We start from the raw sequence: 22546 nt of genomic DNA on the forward strand, positions 1-22546 counted from the left end.
TCGACTCTTTTCCAAGCGGTGGGTGTCTCTAGTCCATAACTAAGGTTCATCTTCAAAACAATTAAGAAACACTTAATCGATTTCTACACCAAATCTATCCGGATCAACCACACCCTAATTTTCACAGTAAGAATATAAAAAGATAGAACTTTGGTTTACTTATTAACATTTTATTAACATTTTATGTTGTAAAAAAAAAAACGACTGATATGCAAATTAAAGTAAAGCAATAGTAGCTGAAGTAGCTTCGTTTTTATAAAGATGACGTCCAAACTCTTATCTCAAAACTCCATTTTGATGCCATTTCTGAATTGAGTTTTACCCAAACTTTGTTTTACTATTTAGTATTCATTACAAATACTTTTCCATCCAAAATTTTGCAAGTGCCGTTTTTGTCAACAACTTATATAAACTAAATATGATTTTTGGAGGGGGGGCTTTTGACCACACGGTGCAATACATAGACATACGCTGGGTCGTATGAGCGGCGAACCTGGTGGTACCATTTTCGTAATTTCGATGGAAAGTAGGGTCTACTGTCAACTCGAAATCTGAGATAAAAAGCCAAAACAGAGAAAAAGAAGAGAAAAGGGAGCCATAAAAGAGGAGAGAGAGAGAGCGCGCACTCACAGTCTCACACTCCCTCTTTTGAGTGTGAACTATGAAAACCAGAGGGGTCTCAAATGGCGATTCCGAGATGCCGTAGCTCATCCGCCTAAGACCTCTGCAATCCACAGACTCTTGGCCTCCCTGAAACCTCTTTACAGAGAAAAACCCTAATCTTTTCTCCATTCCGTCTCTTCTTCTCCTTTTCCTCCTTCATTTTCCGTTTCTGCGTCATCCATGGCTACGTCCAGAGGACCGACTACCACTCCACCGCCGATCATTGGGAAGGCCGGACGGTACACCGTCTTCATAACGCCGCCCAAGGTGCCGGACCAGACACCGGAGAAGGGGGGGTCACTGGAGAAGGCGGGGTCACCGGAGCCGACACCTGAGAAAGCGTCGCCGCCGGTGAGGCCACCGCCCCAGCAATTCGGAAAGGCTGCCCCCGAGCCTTCTCCGGCTTCATTGTTCGGGTTCTTCTGGAATGCCGTGGCGAAGGTTCAGAGAGGTATGCCGCTTTATTCTTTTGTTTCTCGCTTTTAGCTCCCATGGAATTTCAGGGGTTTTCCTTCTCCCTTTCCCCCCTTTTCTGCTGTTATTTTTCCTGAAAGTGTTTTTTTTTTTTTCGTGTTCTCTCTCTCTTCCCCATCTCTCTTTTTTCTTTTGCTTTGCTGAAGTTCATTCAAGCGTGGATGAGTATCTGGCGGACTTGTTCGGGTTAAACCAGTCGAAGTATCAGTGGGCTCTCAACGAGTATTACGAGAGCAAAGGATTGGTAACCTCTTCCTCTAACTCTCTCTCCCCCAGCGTATTTTAAGCGGCATTTGTTGCTTTACTTGTTTTTTGTAGCAAAGATTCGTTCTTAGAGTTGTTTCTTTCGTGGATCCGGTGTTGCTTTTTGTACGCTTCTGCTGGATTTAACACAAATGTTGGCTTCGTCGTCTTTTCTTCTTCATTTGGTGATCTGCAATGTAGATTTGTCTGTTGGTGGTGTGTTGCTTCTGTTTTTGTGTTGGCCCGATTTAGCTTTGACAGATCTATGCTGTTCGTTCGGCTTCAGAAAATATTGGTGATTTTTGATGGGCTTGTTTTCTTGCATGTTGATTTCTGCTATGTCAAAGTTTGCTAGAGACAAATTCCTGTTCTTCGTCGGCTTACTAAGTAAAATGTCCCCCAATTCCAGCATTGCGACACTCTCGCTGTGGGGCTGATAGCAAAATCAGCAGAGGATTGTAGCACGCCATGACGAGTCACGATAGGCATTTCTCATATGCAGCACAGGCACATCATTTAATGTTGTATTAATGAAATCTGGATGCCATAGGTCATTCAACTTCCCTTGTATCCTTATCATTGGCGGGCAACTTTAAAATGATGAAGTAGATTTCTTGTAGGCAAGGAGAGGGAATTGTTTAGCTGTCCTTGACGTAAGGTTTTCCTTTCTTTTCCTTTTTCTTTAAGAATGAGATGGTGAGAAATTAATTAGCCAGTCCATTGGTGCTTCTGGAGGTCCATGAGTCTGAAGTTTGGTCATGAAGAGATTGGTCGTGAAGAGATAGCTAAACTATTGGTCTTACTTTCACGTTGTGCCTGAGAAAGATAAATTTGATCCTTGGTGGTAGGCTAGGAATGCGGATAAGTTGTAACAAGTGGAAATGAGTATGGTTTGATCATCTCTGCTTGTTTAGTTGTTTATGAAATTTTCCAGTTTCAAGTAACCGAAACTTCTATTTGGAGAAGTGTTCTTGAAGGGCGAGGTCTCATTCATTCCAAGGCTTTAATTGTGTCGACGGCGATCTCTATTCCTGTATAACTTGTCGTTTTTTTGCTTATTTAAGCCGAAGTTCATTATGTGCTTCTGTAGACCTAGAGTTCATGATGCAAGGGCATGCTACCTAAAAGTGGAGAATCTTTGCTGCTTGTTTTCTTGTAGTTTAGACTGCTGTAAGTGGCTTGTCTGTGAAGCAATGAATGTATTATATCGTTTTGTTAAATTAGCCAAGAAGTGGACTTTCTCGGCAAGAACTGCTTAAGGGAGAAAGAAGCTACTTTTATTACCTCTTAACTGGCCCTGCTGTTATTGGCTCTATTACTATGGGTACTTCTTCTGTCGCATCGATGTTGCTAGCGTCTTTTGTAACTGTTGAGTATTGAATGAGTTTTTGCAGGACAAAAATGGGTTAAAACCTAAAGAAATCACAAGCAAGGGGCAAGGTGTCTGAAAGATGAGGGGGAGCAGGTAAGGTGAATATTGTCTTTAGATTGTACGATATCACTTTGTGTCCATGGTTAACATATGATGGTTGCTCTATCTCAGATCATGGAATGGTGCAGAACTTAGGAACGGTAGCCAAGTTTGGTTCGTGAATTATTTTTGAAATTATATCTCCTTTGGGAATGATGTAATTTAAATTTCATGTAAGACTGTAGATGCTTCGTCATCACATTTTCTGCTCTTCTGCCGATGCTGTTGCTCGGTACATGTAAAATGTCAGTTTTCCTTGCCGACCAACGACCTCTTTACAGCGTCTCAACTTCTCCTGGCAGTCTATCGTGAATCTTGAAGTTTTAAAATATCGAATGGTATATATGGGTAGTCTCACAGACTTTACGTCCTTGTAAATCGTAACAGTCGTTACCGTCTTGGTTGCAAGTATCTGTATATCTGTATCTCGTTCTGTGGCTTTCAAGTTTGCTTGCCAAGGTACTCTTAATACAAATCGATCACCGTCCCTCCACCTCTTTCTGCTTTATTGCTCTTCTAACATCTCTCTCTCTTTCTCTCTCTCTCTCTCTCTCTCTCTCTCTATCAAGGTGGTGCAACGAGAATTGAAAAATCCATTTACATTTAATCTGTGATGCTTGGGGAACTTGGTTTTGAGTTGATATATTTTTGTGTGCATATATATTTAACTAGCAGGAATCCTGATGACTCCAATCTAGGAAATTGTCCCGTCCTCTAAATGGGCTTTCACATGGGAGCGCTGAGGGGAAGCTAGAGGAGTTCCAAATGTTTGCAATTTTTGTTTATTCTTTAACTTGCAATGTGTATATATATATATATATATATATATATATATGTATATATATATGAGTTAGAGTCACCCAATCATTTAATAGAAAAACATGAAAGAAAAGATGAAAATTGATATTATATGATGAAAATGTTCGGCATTCTTTTTTTTTCCTTAATTGTCTGTCGGTCTTCATTAAATAATTGGATATATCTATATATACTAGGAGGGTTAAGAACAAACTTAGAACTCCAAACGCCTTTATGTCTTTGTAACAACCCCTTTTAATCTTATTTTCTATAAAATCTGTTTATGCAAATCAATGAGACGCCTATCCTATTGAACGTCGGCAGTAAAACATTTAACAATAAAAAAAGGTAAACACAACTGCCATCACGTCATATTTAGCGAAACATCCGGTTCTACATATTTAGTAATAATCATACTCATGCATGGGTTCAACTCCTAAGATGTAAATATTCCTAGCAAACATTTGGATCTCGGGTTTCCTCTTTGATGGTGAAACTGGCTATATGTGCACAAACTTTTTGTTAACCAGTCTAATTAATGACCAAAATGCTCTTGGTTAATAAAAAAAGGTAACTTCTTTTTGTAAAGACAAAAGAAAATCAACAAAAGTTGAAAGACTAAAAAAAACATTTTTTAAAAACAATTTTCAAAGCACCCCAACTCCTACCTTTTTAAGTACCTATCTTGCGTGCACCGAGCATGTAGGCAACTCACTCTCCTCATATGAAGAGGCATGAACAGCCAAGCCTATCAATTGAGACATTTAGATGAGTAAAAAATAGAAAGGACCATCATCCAATGGCAGAGACATGTAGGCAAGATCCTAAACCCTAAACCCTATTATTAGGAAAGGCTTATGGTCGCACTATGATCCGAGCTGCCATAAAAGCTGTGCTTTTCAAGATCCTTGTATTTTTCTAACATGGATCTTAAATTCATGTTACATGTAAAAAACCATGGATTTAAAGACAGAGGAAAGGAGTACGACCTTAAACCCTTGGATCCAAGATTCCCGGTAAAACAAGTGCACCTTAAAGATATCAAGCTGAAATAAGTCTCAATTGAAAAGCAGAAACTACTTTATGTAGTGGAAATAATATTTACCTGAGGTAGCCCCGCTTACATAGAGAATGAAAAAGAAATAACATAAAAATATAATCTGCATAAAAAACAATATGGAGCATAGACAACGATATGTTTGAATGGAGCAGAATGGTAAACGGTTATATTTGTCTTGGAAAAATCAACCGAGGAAAAAACTTGTCGATCATCACTAGGCAGGGATGGATTTTCAATCTGGAAGTTAGAAGTTAAGAGAACTGGAATTACATTGGCACACAAAGACCTACTCTGTAGGATGTGAAGGGCTGGATCCCGTTTTTGACACATCCGACCAAAATGGATGTGTTTAATTGGATTTGGACTAGGACTAAGACTTGAATTCTTAGAACCGAGTCTACAACGGACAGGCATTACCTTTAACCGCCGCATCGAATTTGGATTTGGTCGTGAAACCGGAAATGGAATCCCAATCTTATTGCTATTCGGGTCCTCTTTTTTATACTGGATCAGATCGTGCTGCGGGTCGTAGGTTGTGGAAATTAAAAAACCGTCTTTAATACGTGCAGCGTTTGTAGTCCAAAGGTTAGGATAATTGCCTTCCAAGCAATAGATCCGGGTTCGATTCCCGGCAAACGCATTTGAACTTCACTTTTCATTTTTTAAACTGAGGGTATTTTCCCTAAATAAAAAAATAACAGTTCACCATTTACTTACCTTTTTTCAACTCATCGGTTTATTAAATGTGGGCTCTATGTCATAACCCACAAACTTTTTAAGTCATCGCATCTGATTCTTGTGGTTGCTCATTTGCATATCCAAAGCAATAAATTGATGTATTTGGATTTTGGAATACTGGAAATCACACATGCTTATGATAAAGAAATTTAGGTCCGATTATAAGAGTAGCAAATTTAAATGTAAAGTTGGACACTCTTTTATCAGACATTCAAATTGAATCCTTTCAACTAAACTTAAAATTTGTTTTTAGGCATGTTATTATATAATTTCAGACAGAAAAATTGCCAAAAATAGTTTCTCACGAACTGATAACTCCAGTACGTGAAAACTGAAAATCTCTTTTTCTTTTGCCACTAAAAAATTATCTTAGCTAATTATGATTTTTTTTTAACCTTAATTTTTTATTTTTCGCTGACTCAACCCTACCCCTCACCGACTGGCTCGTACCGCCATTGAATTTTCTTCCCTCCTGATATTTCCGCAGGTGTAATAAGAGTGGGGAGTCCAACGACGACGCCGCGCCAAGCTTGCCCTTAGGAAGGCCTAAACGGTCTGTAAGCAAGAAAGCAGGAAAGGCGGAGTTCTCACCCCACCGTCCATTTCCAGATTTCTTGTACCCTCGATACATCGCACAGAGAGAGAGAGAGAGAGAGAGAGAGAGAGAGATGCCTGTGTATACCTGCAACGCCTGCAACTCGGAGTTCCAGACGGACGAACAGCAAAAGCTCCATTACAAATCCGAATGGCACCGCTACAACCTCAAGCGAAAGGTGCGCTTTTGCCCCCTTCCTTTCTTTCTCTCTTCTTCCTTTCTTTTGGGTTCTTGAGAACTTTACTCTGTTACGAGGTTCGGAGTTAATGGATCTCTTGAATTGCTTTCTTCGTGGCTTTTGGAGTTTGGGATTTGTTTCTTTTGGGCCACCGTTTCAATTCTTCTAGCTGCTCTTGCATTTAAAGAATCAATGGGAAAAGGATTGCGGATTGAGGCTAGTTATGTTTGTCCTTTAATTTCCTGTTGAACAGTGTGTATGAAGACACGAAATCGTAGACTTTCGATTATTGGGATTGTCACACAAGTCGCTGCTGCGATTTTTTCCCATTAAACCGGGCTTATTCACGATCCTTTTGCGATGATATGGTATGTTATTTGGGTTTGTTGTTTTTATTAAGAATGCAAAAGTCGATTAACATTTGTGTTGGTCTGTCAATGGGCGATTAAGGGCAGTGTATTCCGGTGTTGAGTGGGTGGTCGTGCGTTGCTTTGACTGGAATGACAAGTGGGATTGTTTGATGTTATGTATATGCACTTTCACGTCGGGTTCATTAGAAGCGTAAGTATCGAGTGTAACTAATTGTAGTAATGCAACTCAAGTGCGCGTGGTGCATATGGACAACACTGGTGGGTGGTTGCATGCTTCTTTGAGTGGAATAAATGGACAATTCTCTGATATTATGTGTATGCACTCTGAACAAGTTGTTGAATGTCAATTTATCAAGTATTGGATTGTACCAATTACAAGTAATCTATCATGTGCAACTGATTGAAGCAATGTAACTCGAACTACACATGGGAGATTTACAATCAATTTACCAAGGCAACTGATTGAACTAATATAACTCGAGTAAACATGATCAAGTGTTACTGATTGAACTACGTGGTAAGATTCACAAGCTGTTGTCAAAGGAAGCTGATTGAACTAGGTACCGTACGATTATTGTAGCTACTCAAAACCTGCATGTGTAGCCAGAACAAGGTTTCTTGTGCATATATATTAGAATTTAAGGGTTGGCGGATATCTGGCAATGTAACTGGCTGACTCTTTCAGGTTGCTGGAGTTCCTGGAGTGACAGAAGCATTATTTCAAGCAAGGTTAGCAGCATTGGCCGAGGAACAGAAGAAAAAACTAGATGAAACTCGGATGCAATATACCTGCACTCTTTGCAGTAAGGAGTATAGAAGTGCCAAAGCTCACGCTCAACATCTCAATTCACGAAGTCATATAATGCGCATGAACCAGGTTGGAGATGTGCAAAGTGCAGGGGTGACTGTACTTAAACCGCTGCGAAACTCTACAAGCAGCAAGTCGACTGCTTTTGACAGACACTTTACTCACAATGAAATGGAAAATGATGAGGATGAAGACAGTGATGAGGAATGGGAGGAGGTTGACCCTGATGATCTCATTATTCATGAGGCAGCTGAGGCTATGACAAATCTGAATGTGAAAGCTGCTGTTGATTCTGATCTTATCCCCAGTGAGAGCGTTGGTGATGGATGGAATTTATCACACTGCTTTATTTGTGACATGAATCCTGATAGCACTATAAAAGGTTGTGTGCAGCATATGCATAAAGAGCATGGCTTTTTTATTCCTGATGTTGAGTATCTGAAGGATCCTACAGGCCTCCTTGCATTTCTAGCGACGAGGGTGAGCATATGCTTTAGGTCAATAAGTTTTAGGTTAATATATTGTCATGATTGTGCATTCTAACTGAAAATGTTCGCTTGTTTTCAGGTAGTGAGGGATTTTGTTTGTTTGTATTGCCATGATAGACGGCAACCATTTGCTAGCTTGGAAGCTGTGAGAAAGCACATGATATCCAAGTCACACTGCAAAGTGAAATATGGAGAGGGTGGTGATGATGAAGATGCTGAGTTAGAGGATTTCTATGACTACAGCAGCAGGTATTTGGTTTTCTTTACGCATCTATGCAAGCCACTAGCATATTATCTTTATTTATTTGTGTTTTTTATTTCGTTTTGCTCCACATAGCCATGCATCTTTGTTTCATTCTCCTTTGGTGACCAGTTACCATGCACAACAAGTCACATTTGCAGCTTGTTTTTGGTGAATTTGCTTTAATTGTTTGTGTAAGCTTATGATTAAATAACTTTTGGTTAATTATTAGATATTTTAATCATTTTGTTTATACTTCAATCTAACTTCCAGTTCAGCAGAGCACAAATGTCTCAATTCAACTATTATCTGATCGTTAATTATTAGCTATTTTAAAATTTTAATATATTTATCAATTTTAATCAGGTTTGGTAGAGCATAAAAGGTCCCGGTTTTTGCATGTGAAATTTGAAACGTTATTGGCCTTGCACTTGTAAATATCCTTAAAGGAGTTAAATGTATCCAGCATTTACTTGGATTAGCCACTTTCATTTTTGTCTCTTTAATTTCCAATGGGACAATTATTTAGCCCATGAATTTCATGGTTTCTTTGTAATCCTGATGCAGATTATGTTCATTAACAGTGATTTGACTTAGATTTGATTGTGCAATTCCTCACCCTTTGGGTCCAAGATTTTGTTTTTCATGATAGCTTCAGTTGTTTTGATGTTGAATTTTGTTTGATTCGTAGTCGCATTGCATGGACACTAAGATGGTAATGCTCTCATGTACGGTCATTTCAGATAAATTGCACAATGGATGTGCATGTGTTGTGTCTCCTATACCTGTTGAGAGAGAGAGTGAGAGACCAAACCTAACAGAAGTGGAAAAATTGGGTGCAATTCAAAAATGAAGGGATATACTTTTGACCTGAAGCTGAGTTCCATTGTTCAGGAATCTTTGAAAACTTTTGCAGATTATCGTGATTCCTTACCCAAGCATAGAAAACTGGCAAGCCACATAAACAAGAAAATATGACGTATGACTTTTGGTTCTTTGAAGGCTTCCATGAAATCAGTTACTAACAGAACCTGTGAAATGTTAACCGATATGGCTTTCTGCAACCCAGACGCATGATAAGAATCAGAGTGACCCAAGAGAAAACATGACTTGCGGACCGTTAATGTCTATGCTTATGTTTTTTTCCTGTAATGCAATTGACTCATTGAGAATTGATGCAATTTTCCTTGCACATGGTGTGAAATGATGGGTCGCAAATTCTGGCTATGGGTCTAGGTAAAAGATATTTCTTGCTTGTCCGATTCCTTTGGAAGTAGTTGATGTTTACTGTCTTTGATTTAGCTATGAGGTCTGTTCTTAAATTATTTCCTGAGGTCTGTTTGTAAATCAGAAAACTCGAGATAGACGTAGTGGCGCTGTGGTATTTTTCCTCACCGCAGATATTGTCTTACCGTTGAGTTGGTGGCAATTTTTTTTTTTTGTCTGGCACAACATATTTTCTCCCAAAGTGTATCTGAACAATCTGTCTCTTGTGAATTCAAATGAAATACAGTATTACAGTGTGCATGTTAAGGGATTTAGTGTCCATACGTTTAGTTTCTTTATGATCCCTTCTGTGTTGTGACATTTTCCATTGTTGCTCATGGAAATCCAGCGTGATCTCCTGATTATGTTGTTATTTGCTTCCTTTCTCTCAGTAGGGTTTATAATTTATCCTGTTCTTAAAAGTTAATACACAGCCATGTAATTTAGGTTGTACTGATGAGATATACCCATGCAATTTTCAATTACACAGTCGGCTACATTCCTAATTCTGGTGTAATGTAGCCTAGTTCGGCGAAGGAACATTGATGCTGCTTTTTTAACCAAAGGAGCCTTGTGTCTGTGTGATATTGGTTCCACTTCGGAGCTTATGTGTTGCTTACCCTAGCCTTTTTACTTACTCCTTTGCCATTGGGCAGTTACATGGATGAGAATGGGAAACAGCTGGTGGCTGTAGATGAAAACAGCAATGTCGAACTGGGATGCGGAGGTGAACTCATGATCACAAGAGAAGCTGGTACAGGAATCTCAACAAAAATTATTGGTGCTCGTCAGTTTGCCCGTTATTACCGCCAGAAACCACGCTCCACTTCAGTTGAAGAGGAAGATGAAGGTGCCTCCCATCCAAAGTCGATTGTGAGAAGAAGGTATCTCTTTCTCTCTCGCTCGCTCGCTTGCTCTCTCTCTCTCTCTAACATAAATGAAACATTTCATTGCAGGTATGGTAAGATGAGTGTATTATCTGTTCAATCAAGAGGTGGGTTTGTGGGAATGAAAATTTTGAAGGTGATAAGAAGAACAGGCATGGAACCAATGCGTGCAAGGCTGGGAATAAAGAACAATGTCATTAGAAATCTTCCTAAGAACGTCCCATATTGAGTCGGGCGACGCCCGACATTCACCATTGAGATATGGCCTTTGTGAAATATTGTGAGAGAGTAGCTCTTATGTTGTGGTCGTGAATATAGCCACTGATATATCGATTTAGGAAAATATTCCATCTTCTTTTTTGCCTTCTTATTCTGAGGTGGGAAATCACAAATTTTGCTTACATATGGGAGCTTGTTTGTTGAAGAAATGCATATTTATCTTATGGAATTCGTCTACTTCTTAATAATTGAAATCTTTAAGGTATTGCGGTTTGGCACGGTAATTAGCTGCTTGTTTGGTGAGGTCTAGTTGTGCTGGAAATTGATGGGGTCGGCAACCATTTGAACATCTGCTGTCCTTATAATATATTTATGACTAGAGCTAGGATGGATTTGGATTCAACTCTTGCATTTAATGGCAGGAGGCTAATTTGACCAACCGGTGTCCTTAGGCGTGTGGGTTCGTGCTTCCGTTCATTACCATGCAGACAACCTAGATTGATGGCTGGGGCAGTGTCGGTTGATCGTATCTTTGAGTCTTATCATGACCATTCAAGTTGATGGGTGCATCGTTGCTATTACTGACACTGATGCAGCTCAGGACTCCTCAGACAGAAAGAATAGGGGGGCATTCCGGCCTATTTCGAACGGTGAGATTAATACCTCTCACTCATTCACCCGGAAGTTAGGTGCCTTTTGTATCATTGTCAATTTTTTATGCATCATTTTGCAATTTCCGTATAGCTAAAAAATTTCATAAAAGACATGATAAGCGAGAAAGGCGGGTTACAAGACAAGGCATGTATGAAAAAGAAACGAATATTCTTTTCGCTTTCTAGTGCTTCTTCCTGTTACAATTGCTCTTGATGATCTGTTTTCAAATCTTGAGTTCATTCCCCCTCCTTGAAAAAAAAAAAGAAAAAAGGAGGGTAAAGAAATGGCTCTTTCAATTGGGAGACCTTTCAAATTTCAATCACCAACATAAACGAAACCAACATCCCCTTCTTGAATTCTTGGTTGAGAGAAAATCAGCAGAAAAAAAGCTGTTAATTAGTGCTTCATGGTTAGAACATCTAATCTCTTGTTTCCCTCAATTTTCTCTCAACCTTCAATGGCCAAGATAATTCCTCACGGATCTCAACTTAAAGGTGTCGTGTCTACCAATTTCTCTACGTTTTTTCCTTCTTTTCTTTACAATCAGACGTTAGTTATTGTCGTCGTTCTAGGACTATACACACATGAGCGCCCCCAAGAAACTTCTTTTATTGCAGCTGCCTAGTCCATTTTAAGTGAGTAAATTTGTTAAAACTTAGAGAAGAGAATGCAACTAAATTGGTGTTCCTTTCAAGTTTCAACCCAAGTGGTTGGCGAGACGTGCAGGTCTTTCAGTACTGGTGCATCTCACGCTACTTTTTAGGTGCTCCATGAAAGCCATGTGTGACTTGAAAGCATATTTTTAGATGTTTTAATGATCAATCAAGCTTCCACTGAAGGGCTTGAAGAAAGTTAAATGGGTTGTTTGGTAGTAAAAATATTTTTTAGTTGTTTCGTGAATCTGTCTCTAAGTTGAGTAGGTACATAAAACATTAAAACTATTTTTAATAAACATGTACCAATTTTGAAAGCAAATTTATGAGACATTGATAAAATATCCTTGTTACCAAACAACCTCAACAAAACTTACTGTCTATCTGGTGAAAGTTTTCATAATAGGATAACGTGACATTTTCATAAGGACAAAAAAAAAAAAAAAAAAGGCCGTTGGCGTGGACGGCTTTTTCTTAAAAAACAAGTCTTTCTGCTTAAATTTTTTTATAACGTTTGACTTGTTTGGCCATATGGGAGGAGGTTATACCTTGAGTCCTTAATACATGAAATGAAAATGACGGACATAATTTTAGAGGTGCAAGAATTTGAAAAAAAAAAATTATTTAAAAATGTCTCCGCTTAGAAAAGCATAATATTATTGTATGTCTATAATTTCAAAGAGGTGTATTTGGATTTTCGTGTAGGGGCAGAATAAAATCTTTTCACAAAGAAGCGTTAAATTATAATTTTAAAATTTTAATGAGAGTTAAAATATAATTTTTCAAAATTTGTATTTACGATACCCTGCCCACCCAGTTGACTCTGCCCATCTTTTAGTGTTAGGTGGCTAACATGGGAACCTGTATTCCATCAATTCATGAAAGGGCTTTTTTATTTTTTATTTTTATTTTTATACAAGAAGTCATATTCGCTTTTATAGTCAGGTTATTTATGTCATTTTATTTTCATAACAAACATTCAGGCAACCTAACATGTGACATGTTCTCCATTTCGATGATTGAAATACTGTGATGTTTTACATAAGTTTTTCTTTTCAAGTGTCGGTAAAAAAACCACCAACTTTTGACTTGAACTGACGTTCATGGGTAAAAATAAATAGCTCTATGCCAGTTAGTTAGTCAGAAAACCAAGTCCAGCATCTAAAAAAATGAAGACACTATACCCGGTTTTGTGAAATAAATAAATGGAAGTTCCCGTTTGTTTTTAGGAAAACCCATCAATCACTGAACGTTTTGCCAAAACGACTTAAGTTTTTATTATGAAACCGGGAAGTAACGCCGTGTTTGGTTGGAGGGAAAAAGAGGGAAAGGAAGGAAGGGAAAGGGAGAGAAAGGAAAGAGAATGGAAGAGAAAGGAATGGAATGAAATAAAAATGAAAGAGGTGATTTAAAAGTTTGTTTGGATAAAAAGGAAAGGAAAAGAATGGGAGGGGTAGTGTGAGAATAAAAAGATTTTTTTTTTTCCTTCTTTACATTTTCTTTCCAATCCATCCGATTTGAAAGGGATTGCATTTACACTAGACAATCCTTTCCTTTCTTTTTCATTCCCTTGCAGCTAAACACATTTTCTTTCTCTCCCCCCTCCTCTTTTCTCTTATTTCTAATTAGCCAACCAAACAAAAGAAGGATCGCTCAATCCCTCCCTTTCCCTCCAACCAAAAAAGCCATAAGAAATTCTTTCATATTCGTTAACTTGTTGCACATTCATAGGTATATCTTTTTTTTTTTTAATCATCTCAGAGTTGCTTACTTCATATTACTCGTCTTGCAATCTAAAATGGGATCCATTTATTTTCACAAAATGACGCGAAACAAATAGTTTTATATTTGATTATGTAGGAAAAGAAGATGTGAGTGTAGACAGATGTAGCACACGAAAGTAGACGAAAATGGATTTGAAGTATGGTCTTTGGATTTTGTATTTTCCAATAGAAATTTAGTGCACGGTGATAATTTGTGGAGACAATCAGTTTTGATTTGTTGCTCGTGGAGTTTCTAAATCGATTCCGTGGGTATCAACTTCATACAGAAGCCGATTCAGCCTAAACCTGAAGTAAGGAGAAGTGTAGAGCCCAACTTTTTCAAAAGGATGGCGGACAAATACCATGCAATCAAATCAGGCTGTGTCAACTATGGCCCCAGTTAAATGATATGGTATAATAATAGTAATATAATTTAGGCCTATATTTATTATTGTCTCACTGATAAAAGTTAAAGGCGCAATCAAGTTGAATCAAATGATGAACAAGAATCAAATGATGAACAAGAATTTGGTACTTGGGAACATTACTTCTCAAAATTAGCTCCATCGATCTAAGCTTATGATAAAGGGAGATGGGCCAAAGGTTTGAATGGATAATTCCATCTTAAATAAAGTACATGTTTTCTATTCTTTATAGTGCGTCAATAAATTCAATCTCGAGCCGAAGCATGTAAAACAATAAGATATGAAACAAATTTTGACGACCAATCAAGAATTCCAATCAGATTTGGAGATTTTGATAAAGTATTTTATACTCAATGCCTATGATATGGCTTGGGTTCGGTTTAAAAATCAGATTCAGATCGGATATGAATTATAAATTTGAATTTTGGGTAGATTTTTCTTCATACCAATTTGAATGCGAAAAATATAGATACCCAAAAATACGGATATTGTAAAGTATAAATCTGTTCCGTTCGTTCACATCGTTGATTGAGGGCTTCAAGGTGACCAAGCGGCCTGCCTTATTTTAAGGCTACGTGCCTACATGACTCAATTATTTAATACTGCCGGTTAGACAAGGACAAACAAGTCATCATGTTTTAATAATGGGGTTGAGTTAGGGATATTTATTTAGGGGCCAACCTTCAGGACCCGTTTTGAGAAACATGCTTCACTTTTATATATTTTTACGCCATGGCCCAGAGTTTTCTTTTGAGCTCCCAAACAGGTCTCTATATTTGATCAGGACTTAATTAAAACGATTTGACACAGATAGGTGAATGAATCCTCTTGCTCGAAAGCTTAAGCCCTCTCTTTCTCCTTTGCTTCTTGCTTTCATTATTACGCAGCAGGTCGAGCAAAAATTCAAATATGAAGCCCTATTTTATATTTAACTCTTACATATCGGTTTATAAATGTAATTTTTTGATGCATATTCGGAACTCTACCAAGTCGAAATCGGGAATCAGGAGATAAAGAAGAGAAAAAAATTCACCCAACACCAGAGATTGTCAGAGTTCCAAATCGAGGAGTTCTGGAAATGAACACCGAACACGATTTCGTTCATGATCAAATGTTCTGGAGTTCCTGAACTTTTGTCACGATATCAACGGATTCCGTTGCTTGAAGGCATATTCGCAATCACGAACTTGTTTGCGTCCCGGTAAGATGCCAAACAAGTATCAGAACTTTTCGTCCCTTTGTTCGAATAGTTTATGGGGCACATGATCGGATCGACAAAGATCCACGACGCACGCAGATACGGTGCCGGTTACGGTTGCATATCCGATAATCCTGGGCAGTTATGGTTCGGACCCAGTCTTGACCGCCAATTGCAGATTGCATTCGCCCGGGGGATGTGGATCGAAAAACCAGCCAGGTTCATAGAGAGAAGGATTTGGATCGGGATTATAGCGGGTCTGGATCCGGATGCAACATAAAGTTTATCCATGATCCAGGACCACTAAGGTGGCCTCCACTGGCCGTCCCTGGGCGGGCGATGAGATCACGATGCATTGAAGTAGTAAACTGGATTCGGACTCGGACCCACCTGGATTTGATTTGATTCTCCAGAAAGTCACATGCTCATGTGAATCCAAATCCATGTAAACCACTGGACACGGAATGCCCGAAATCAACTCTCAGAACCGGATCGCTTCGGGTTCTCTCGAGTTCAGGGTAAAGTATATTTTGCATGCGTTCGAGCTCACGTATGTTTTTTGTGTTTTTAATGTCATCCGTCCATCTGTGGGAAATATAGGAGCGTGGCTCCGGGTCTCGTGGATGAGCGGTGGAAAAAGTTCCTCATTCGGAGGTCATAGGCTCGCAGAGCGTAGTAGAGCTATGCAGGCTCCAGGCAAAAGCCGGTACGTCTTGCTTAGAAGAAACGGGGATGGCAGGTGTGTAATTCTTGGATTGTCGAAAGTCAAAAGTTAGTCGTGGAAAATCAGAAAAATGACCGTCCTCAAAAAGCAGAGCGGAGTTTTCGTCAAACCGGAGAGCTTTCGCACCCTGGCATTCCCCAATTCTCTTTTCCTCTCCGTTCCGCTTCTTCTTCCTCTCTCTGCTTCTCTCCGAGGGGGATGGAAGAGTCGCGTTAGGGCTTTCGATTCTTTTTGTTTTATATATAGCGAGGATCAGAAGGGTATGATTTAGAACGCTTTCTTTGATGTTCGTGAAGCTTTCTGGGATTTCTTGTCTGTTCATTCGTTTTCTTGATACTTTATTGTTTTGCTCTCCTTTAGTAAGAGGGTATTATTTGGTATGGCTTTATGTTTGCGACCGAATGATCTCTTCTGATAGGCGTCGAAGCCTTGGTGTTATAATTAGAGGCGTTCGGTTTATCGATGTTTCTTTCTTGCGTGCAGCTTGGTGGTGTTTGTTTATGTTTTTCTTTTCCGTTGAAGATTTTGGGCTTTGATCGAAGTTCTTTTACACATTATAATGACTTCTTTCTCCTTGGATGGTGTTCTGCTCTTGGTTCTAAGAACGGTGAATTTCCCCGTGTTGGTTTGCGGATTGAGTTAGATTGTGCTTTTCTTTTTGCCTCAGCTTCCTGCTAATTGAGAATATAAATTCTTGAAGCTCTGTCTTGTGTTATTGGCGATCGGTTTAGTTCATAGAATTAACATCTGATTGCACTGAGAATGCTTAGTTTATTCTTTGGGTGTCTTTTGAAATAGGAATGTTTCTTTGACTTTGCTGTTACCGGACCAATTTGATTTTATAATCTTTTCCACAAATCAGGAGGGTGAGTGGTTAGCATTGAGAATGTGAATTTACATACTCGTTCAGTTTGAACTGGGACCAGAAGTTTCTGATCTTCTATGTTGTATGCGATTTATTAGGTTCGAAACCTTCGCCCTGGAGAAAGTTTTGGTAATTGCTTTAATCCTAGAACTGATCTTATTCTGTCTTATTCGTTTTTATAAACCTATCCCGTCAATAATACTATGGCGAGAGAAACTTTGATTGGCTTAATTTGTCTAATTAGTGTATTTCCAGTTTCATCTTGATGGACCTTGTTGAATGGAAATGACGGATTATTCAATTGACGTAGTTGACATTATTGCTTTAAGAATCTTTTATGATTTTTGACGACTTATCTGAGACATAATGAACTCTGAAAATGCTGGATACCTTTAATAGAAGGTTCTATGTATACTTCTAATAAAAGGTTTTATGTAGTTACTCTGTCTTATATATGTATCTCTGTTTTTCTTCGACCTGATATCTGAATGAAAAAAAGATTTTCTCTTGCAATACTTTGGCCTTATGGGTTGATAATTTTGTGGAAAGGAAAGTTGTTGGATATTACATACTGCTTTAACACCACAACTATCTCAAAGGCAAAGTTATGTGAAATTTTGGTGGAAGGGGGCGAAATATTTAATGTTTTTCTACAATATTGCACATGTAAAGGATGGCACTTATAGGAGTGTCATAGTAGAAGACGGATTTCTAAAAGTCTTTTCAGATTTCTAAACCTCTCCATTTTTTTTGTTATAATGTTTTAAATAGCATATTTGGGTCCTTGAGGTCTTTCATGTTGTTAACTTTAGGCTATATGAGGCTATATTTTCTATAATTTAAATTGTTGCACTTCGGTCTTATGCTCGACGGTTCTAAAAGAAGCATAACCTGGTCCAAGGGGCGTATGGTTTGTACACTTTGTGGTTGAAATGGTCGTGCCATCACAACTGCGGTGAGACCTGATTTTGGGTTGTACTTCTTCTTGGTTGACGTTCCATTTCTAGTTGTTTATGGTGGCTGTATTTGCTACCTTATTCTTTTATTCCTTTCTACTGTTTGTTAGAGGGCATTTTCTCTAGATTGAGCCTTTGATGTAATCTCTTGATCTTGAATGAAGAACCTAAAGAACCTCTGAGCTATCCTTGTGGATTTTGCTAAGCTATTTTGAGCATGATGGAAGAGGATCTGTATGAATGTTTTGGCATAATTTCCAGTCAAGATAGGCCAGCTGATTGGTTGTTGATATCCTTGTGTCAAACTGCTAGGACAAGATTTTATTGGAGTACCATGACTGAAATCTTGTATCCTGACGGGATCTTGGGGAAGGTTAGGTAAATCTTGGAAAAATTTTCTTGCAAAATAACAAGGGGATTCATTAATAAAATTTTTAAAACACATAAAATAGGTTAAAGATTTATGGTTAAAGTATGCAAAATAATTTTGAAAGAATATCTTGCACGAATACTTATATATATATATATATATATATATATATATATATATATATATATATATATATATATATATATATATATATATATATATATATATATATATATATATATATATATATATATATATATATATATATATATATATATATATATATATGGACTTTAAATGCCAGCTGCTGAAATCACAGACATGTGCTCATGTGTCTGAGATGCTAAGTTGAAAACGTTAGAAGGCATTTTGATAAACTGCCAGCTCAAAAGGAGTAGCTTTACCTGAAATTGTAATTTAACTTTGATTTTTAAAATATGTTATATACTGCGCATGCAGTTTGAGCCTGTTAGTTGCCAGCTGAGCCTTTTAAATATAGCCTTTTGTTCTTTTGTGTTAAATTTGGCCTATGGTGCTGCTGGTTTTTGTATAAAATATCCTATTGAATTTAGGGCGTGTTTTGGTGACACTTTAGAACCAGGTATTGGAGGCAAAACCCTGATTTTGCTACAAAAACCAGGTTTTTGGAGTGTTTAGGTGCCCTCAAAACTAGGTTGAAGAAAACCCAGTTTTTGACAAAACCTGGTTTTGTAAAGGGAGTGAAAAACCTAGTCTCCATTGGGGTATTCAAAAACCAGGTTTGGATGTGTCACAAGAAAAACCAACCAAAAAAGCAAAGTTTCTAAAATTCATTAAAAAGCTTGGTTTGCACAAAACCTAATCTTTAAAAAATTGGGTTAGAGGAGGGTGTCATCCAAACGCCCTCTTACTGATTTTAAGATCTTTGAAAATTGAAGAAACTTGGTGTTCCCAGATTTTGCATGTTGATGCATAAGTTACCTTGCTAAATGTAGGTCAAGTTCTTTTCTATGTTTTCCAGGTAGAAAAAGAGAGTTTGCTTGTACAGAGAAAAATCTCATATTAAATAGGTACATGCATTGAAGGACTGTTATCCTACTAGTATTTTCAGAGTGCCTTGATGTAACTCGGTTTGGCAACCAATTAAGTGTTTCTTCATATTTGCATGCCTATGGCAGGTTACAGTGGAGAAAGGTCTAGGGGGGTGTTCCCTAAGAATGGTTATGGTTTGTGGGGCTACTCTGTTGAGTGAAAAGTTTCGTAGTCCTGCATCCATCTTTATGATCTTTTGATAATAACTTGTAATACTAGTAGGAAACCCTGCTTCCTATGAAAAGATTCCTGCATTTTGAGGACAAACTTTACTTTCAGGCAATGTGTTATGCTGAAAGCCTGACGTAGTGCAGAAGGTGTTTCCTGCTGTTGTTTGTTTGCTTTAAGTAAATCTGCATGATATAGACTACACCAGTCTTATTTCCTTCCATTTCAAAGTCTTTTAGTGTTAAGGTCAATACATTTGATAATTTATTCATTTTTGCAGAATTTTGATATGATCTTGTTGAGCTGTTTTAGAATACATATTTGGAGCAGGTGACAGTTGTTTCTTTTCATGATTGTGCTTGTCTATGTGATACAGTACTGCCATGGCTCCAAGCACTTTTCAGGAACTGGAGCTGCTGAACTGCTCCTTGAATTTAGAAGAAGTTATGCTAGATAGGAGTTGGGAGGATGTGCTGTGTCCCATATGTTTAGACTTTCCCCACAATGGAGTTCTTCTTTGTTGCTCCTCTTACAAAAAGGGTTGTCGGCCTTTTATATGCGACACGGACTGTGCACATTCAAACTGTCTTGATAGATTCAAGAGTGCATATGGGATGTCTGAAGAAACAAGGGATTTAGAGGCTTTAGGTGGTAGCTCTAGTGATAGTTCGCAGTCAACAACTCCAAGATCTTATGACTTGCCCTTGTGCCCATTATGCAGAGGTGAAGTTATGGGATGGATTATTATCAATGAGGTGCGTACACATTTGGATGCCAAAGAACGTTTTTGCGCAGAGGAGAACTGTAAGTTTTGTGGAAACTATGCAGAACTACGAAAGCACATGGTTTCTTGTCATCCTCTTGCTCGTCCATCAGAAGTGGATCCTGCACGAAAGTTAGAGTGGGAGAACTTTCAAAGATCATCCGAGCTAATAGATGTTCTCAATACAATTCATTTGGAAGTTCCTAATGGGGTTGTACTTGGTGATTATGTGATTGAGTATGCAGAAAATGAGACTGCTGATGATTATGATGATTATCATGGATATGAAGGCAATCGGTGGACATCTTGCTTTGTCCATCAAGTGTTTGATCCGATATTCAATTTCAGGGGAAGGAATAGACGAAGGTCAGGATCAAGGGGAACGAGGTCACATGGTCAACAATGGGAAGATGCTTCAGGTCCACCTGAAGATGCTACTGGTTCTGTTGGATATAGTTTTAGGGTTAGCGATGAATTTGTACAAAGAGATGCTTCTGCAAGGAGTCACAGAAGGTCACTGTCTTAATCTCATTCTTCTATGTATCCTTTTGTTTTTGCATTTGCGATGTTCTCAATTCCAAGCAGTGGAGGGCCAAAATCCTGCTTTTTTTCTTTCTTAATGAATGATAGGAAACTTAGCACTCAATGTGTAATCTGGTAAATTAAAGTATACCAGAATCAAGTGTATATATTCAAGGTTCACTAGCTTTCCTAATACAAACTCAAGTCAGCGTTTCAGGTTACCCCTCCTGTGCTTTGGCCAAGCTGAGCCAAACTATTTAAACATGAGTTGAGCCCGTTCTGGCTTGCTTGGGTAGAACAATTATTTTTGCAAACGGGTGCCAGAAAAAAGTTAGTTTGCTTTCTTTTAATTTTTGTCTTTCTAGGATAAGGATGCATAAAGGCTCTATTATCTCTTTTGCATTTAGATCACACATGGCAATAATTTGTGAAATTCTGGTGATCTTCTTAATAACGTAGTTGTCTTTTCTATGTGAGCAAAGTGGAACGGAATAAACCTCCTTTAAGCTTCACCCCTATAGTATAATGATCTCATTGTCGGCTGCACATGGTGCTACTTTTCTGCGTTTAGATGAGCTCTGTGAACTGAGTCTAACTATTTGGAGGTGTATCTGTTTGTTGAATTTGATTCTCCTATGAACGTGTTTACATGTTGCATGCACTCCTAGAGTTATATTCCTAGGCCCCGTATTTTTTCTGCCAAACCACACAGGATCTGGCCAATCTGGGTCCTTTGGATTAATATTTTCGTGTTGATTCTTGTGTCTGGTGGATTCAAGTACTGATGTCTTTACCTGCCAAAATATGTGCGACTCTTCTGGGAGCATATGTTGGAAAGTTCATTAAGCATGTCCTGTTTCTTCCAATGTCAAAAGTGAGAGGAGCTATTTTTTATGACAATGCTCATCACATACCATCTATTAGCTCCAGAATTTCTTTATCCATGCATCATCTTCTGCAGCAGTAATTTGAAAAAGCTCCTTGTGGCATAAGGAAACGCTTATAATGCCTGGCTGCTGGTGTCTGTAATTGTCTTCTATTAAACATCTTAATTTTTTCTGCTCACTGTTTTTGGGATAAGCACATTATATTCGATGCTTTTCCTTTAGAGAAATATACAGAGGACCAAATGGTCTTTCTGGCTGGCAACTTTGCTGAAGATATCTCTTGTTTGCAAGCCAAAAGAAGGGTACTTCTCTTTAAACGTGAAGCATGTGCAGGTAGACTTGCTCAGGAATCCATAAATTTGTGATATGTCAAGGTTCTATATTAGTGTGAATTTCACCCACACACAGAATTTGCTTGCGTCATTTATTTTCTGGCTTGGTTATCAGCTTTGTTGTAAAACTTGTTGTAAAACATGGAAGTAGATTTCTTGCTTCAACTGTATGACCTGCCTTCTACTACTATCTTTATCTGTATTATACCTGAAGTGTTTGCTATTGTTGACAGGTCGAGGAGGAGACATCGTTCTCGGGTTCAAGACAACTAGTCCCTTCTGGGCACATTAATTGTGGTTTCTACATCTCTGTACATGATCTCCATATGGCTGTAAATTTCACAGATGTTTAGTTTTCTTGAAATTTCTTTTGCAATTGCATTGTTGCTCCGTGCAGCCATGAAATTTGTTATCTGACTGGCACATTGTTTGGTAGTTGGACAAGCTTACTTATTGCATCACTCTAATAATGCCTGAAATTATCAAGCTGAACTGGTTGATCATGGACAGGATTTGCCTAGTTTGCTAGTCGTAACAGCAGTTTCGTTGGTACTCTTCGTTTAGATTTAACTTTGTAAACAAAAGGTAGGACAGGCCTGTAACGGTTGAGTATGCATTTAATGTTATGAATAAATGGTTTCTGAATCATGGTTATTCATGATCTTTGTAGCAACTTTATTTCTGAATCTAATCTG

The 22546-nt window shown here is 38.2% G+C and overlaps 3 protein-coding genes and 1 non-coding gene across 9 annotated transcripts; all 4 read left to right on the forward strand.

The window, feature by feature from the left end:
- The first annotated feature begins 595 nt into the window (after positions 1–595).
- On the forward strand, positions 596–3357 carry LOC116249593 (uncharacterized). 2 transcript variants are annotated; one of them, XM_031622730.2, is made up of 4 exons: positions 596–1114; positions 1284–1381; positions 2775–2850; positions 2924–3357. In XM_031622730.2, the coding sequence occupies exons 1-3, from the start codon at positions 844–846 to the stop codon at positions 2826–2828; spliced, it is 423 nt and encodes a 140-aa protein (XP_031478590.1). In that variant the 5' UTR covers positions 596–843; the 3' UTR covers positions 2829–2850; positions 2924–3357. The 2 variants fall into 2 exon arrangements, with proteins under 2 accessions (XP_031478590.1, XP_031478589.1); XM_031622729.2 differs by having other exon boundaries at positions 2775–2845.
- Positions 3358–5277: 1920 nt separating this feature from the next.
- TRNAG-UCC (transfer RNA glycine (anticodon UCC)) lies at positions 5278–5349 on the forward strand. The gene has a single exon. It is a non-coding gene; the product is annotated as a tRNA-Gly (tRNA).
- Positions 5350–5919: 570 nt separating this feature from the next.
- LOC116251659 (cytoplasmic 60S subunit biogenesis factor REI1 homolog 1) lies at positions 5920–10731 on the forward strand. 2 transcript variants are annotated; one of them, XM_031626043.2, is made up of 5 exons: positions 5923–6220; positions 7277–7879; positions 7967–8136; positions 10051–10278; positions 10351–10731. In XM_031626043.2, exons 1-5 carry the CDS (start codon positions 6116–6118, stop codon positions 10508–10510), a joined length of 1266 nt encoding a protein of 421 aa, XP_031481903.1. In that variant the 5' UTR covers positions 5923–6115; the 3' UTR covers positions 10511–10731. The 2 variants fall into 2 exon arrangements, with proteins under 2 accessions (XP_031481902.1, XP_031481903.1); XM_031626042.2 differs by having other exon boundaries at positions 5920–6220; positions 10051–10731.
- A 5275-nt stretch (positions 10732–16006) lies between these two features.
- LOC116250234 (uncharacterized) lies at positions 16007–22343 on the forward strand. Of its 4 annotated transcripts, XR_004171383.2 has the most exons (4): positions 16007–16177; positions 19724–20650; positions 21754–21852; positions 22085–22343. XR_004171383.2 is itself a non-coding variant. In XM_031623778.2 (3 exons), the coding sequence occupies exons 2-3, from the start codon at positions 19731–19733 to the stop codon at positions 22122–22124; spliced, it is 933 nt and encodes a 310-aa protein (XP_031479638.1). In that variant the 5' UTR covers positions 16007–16177; positions 19628–19730; the 3' UTR covers positions 22125–22343. The 4 variants fall into 4 exon arrangements, 3 of the variants coding, with proteins under 3 accessions (XP_031479638.1, XP_031479637.1, XP_031479639.1); XM_031623778.2 differs by lacking the exon at positions 21754–21852 and having other exon boundaries at positions 19628–20623; XM_031623777.2 differs by lacking the exon at positions 21754–21852 and having other exon boundaries at positions 16008–16177; positions 19724–20623.
- The last annotated feature ends 203 nt before the right edge of the window (positions 22344–22546 follow it).

The sequence above is a fragment of the Nymphaea colorata genome, chromosome 3, assembly GCF_008831285.2.
Source record: "Nymphaea colorata isolate Beijing-Zhang1983 chromosome 3, ASM883128v2, whole genome shotgun sequence".
NCBI lineage: Eukaryota > Viridiplantae > Streptophyta > Magnoliopsida > Nymphaeales > Nymphaeaceae > Nymphaea > Nymphaea colorata.

What these genes read in the sequence shown, in the direction of transcription:
- LOC116249593 (XM_031622730.2), top strand. Translation starts at nt 844, where the DNA reads ATGGCTACGTCCAGAGGACCGACTACCACTCCACCGCCGATCATTGGG. An exon ending in CGTGGCGAAGGTTCAGAGAG is followed by an intron (nt 1,115 to 1,283) that starts GTATGCCGCTTT and finishes GCTTTGCTGAAG; the next exon opens with TTCATTCAAGCGTGGATGAG. An exon ending in ATTACGAGAGCAAAGGATTG is followed by an intron (nt 1,382 to 2,774) that starts GTAACCTCTTCC and finishes GAGTTTTTGCAG; the next exon opens with GACAAAAATGGGTTAAAACC.
- LOC116251659 (XM_031626042.2), top strand. Translation starts at nt 6,116, where the DNA reads ATGCCTGTGTATACCTGCAACGCCTGCAACTCGGAGTTCCAGACGGAC. An exon ending in TTGCATTTCTAGCGACGAGG is followed by an intron (nt 7,880 to 7,966) that starts GTGAGCATATGC and finishes GCTTGTTTTCAG; the next exon opens with GTAGTGAGGGATTTTGTTTG. An exon ending in TTCTATGACTACAGCAGCAG is followed by an intron (nt 8,137 to 10,050) that starts GTATTTGGTTTT and finishes GCCATTGGGCAG; the next exon opens with TTACATGGATGAGAATGGGA.
- LOC116250234 (XM_031623778.2), top strand. Translation starts at nt 19,731, where the DNA reads ATGGCTCCAAGCACTTTTCAGGAACTGGAGCTGCTGAACTGCTCCTTG. An exon ending in TCTGCAAGGAGTCACAGAAG is followed by an intron (nt 20,624 to 22,084) that starts GTCACTGTCTTA and finishes TATTGTTGACAG; the next exon opens with GTCGAGGAGGAGACATCGTT.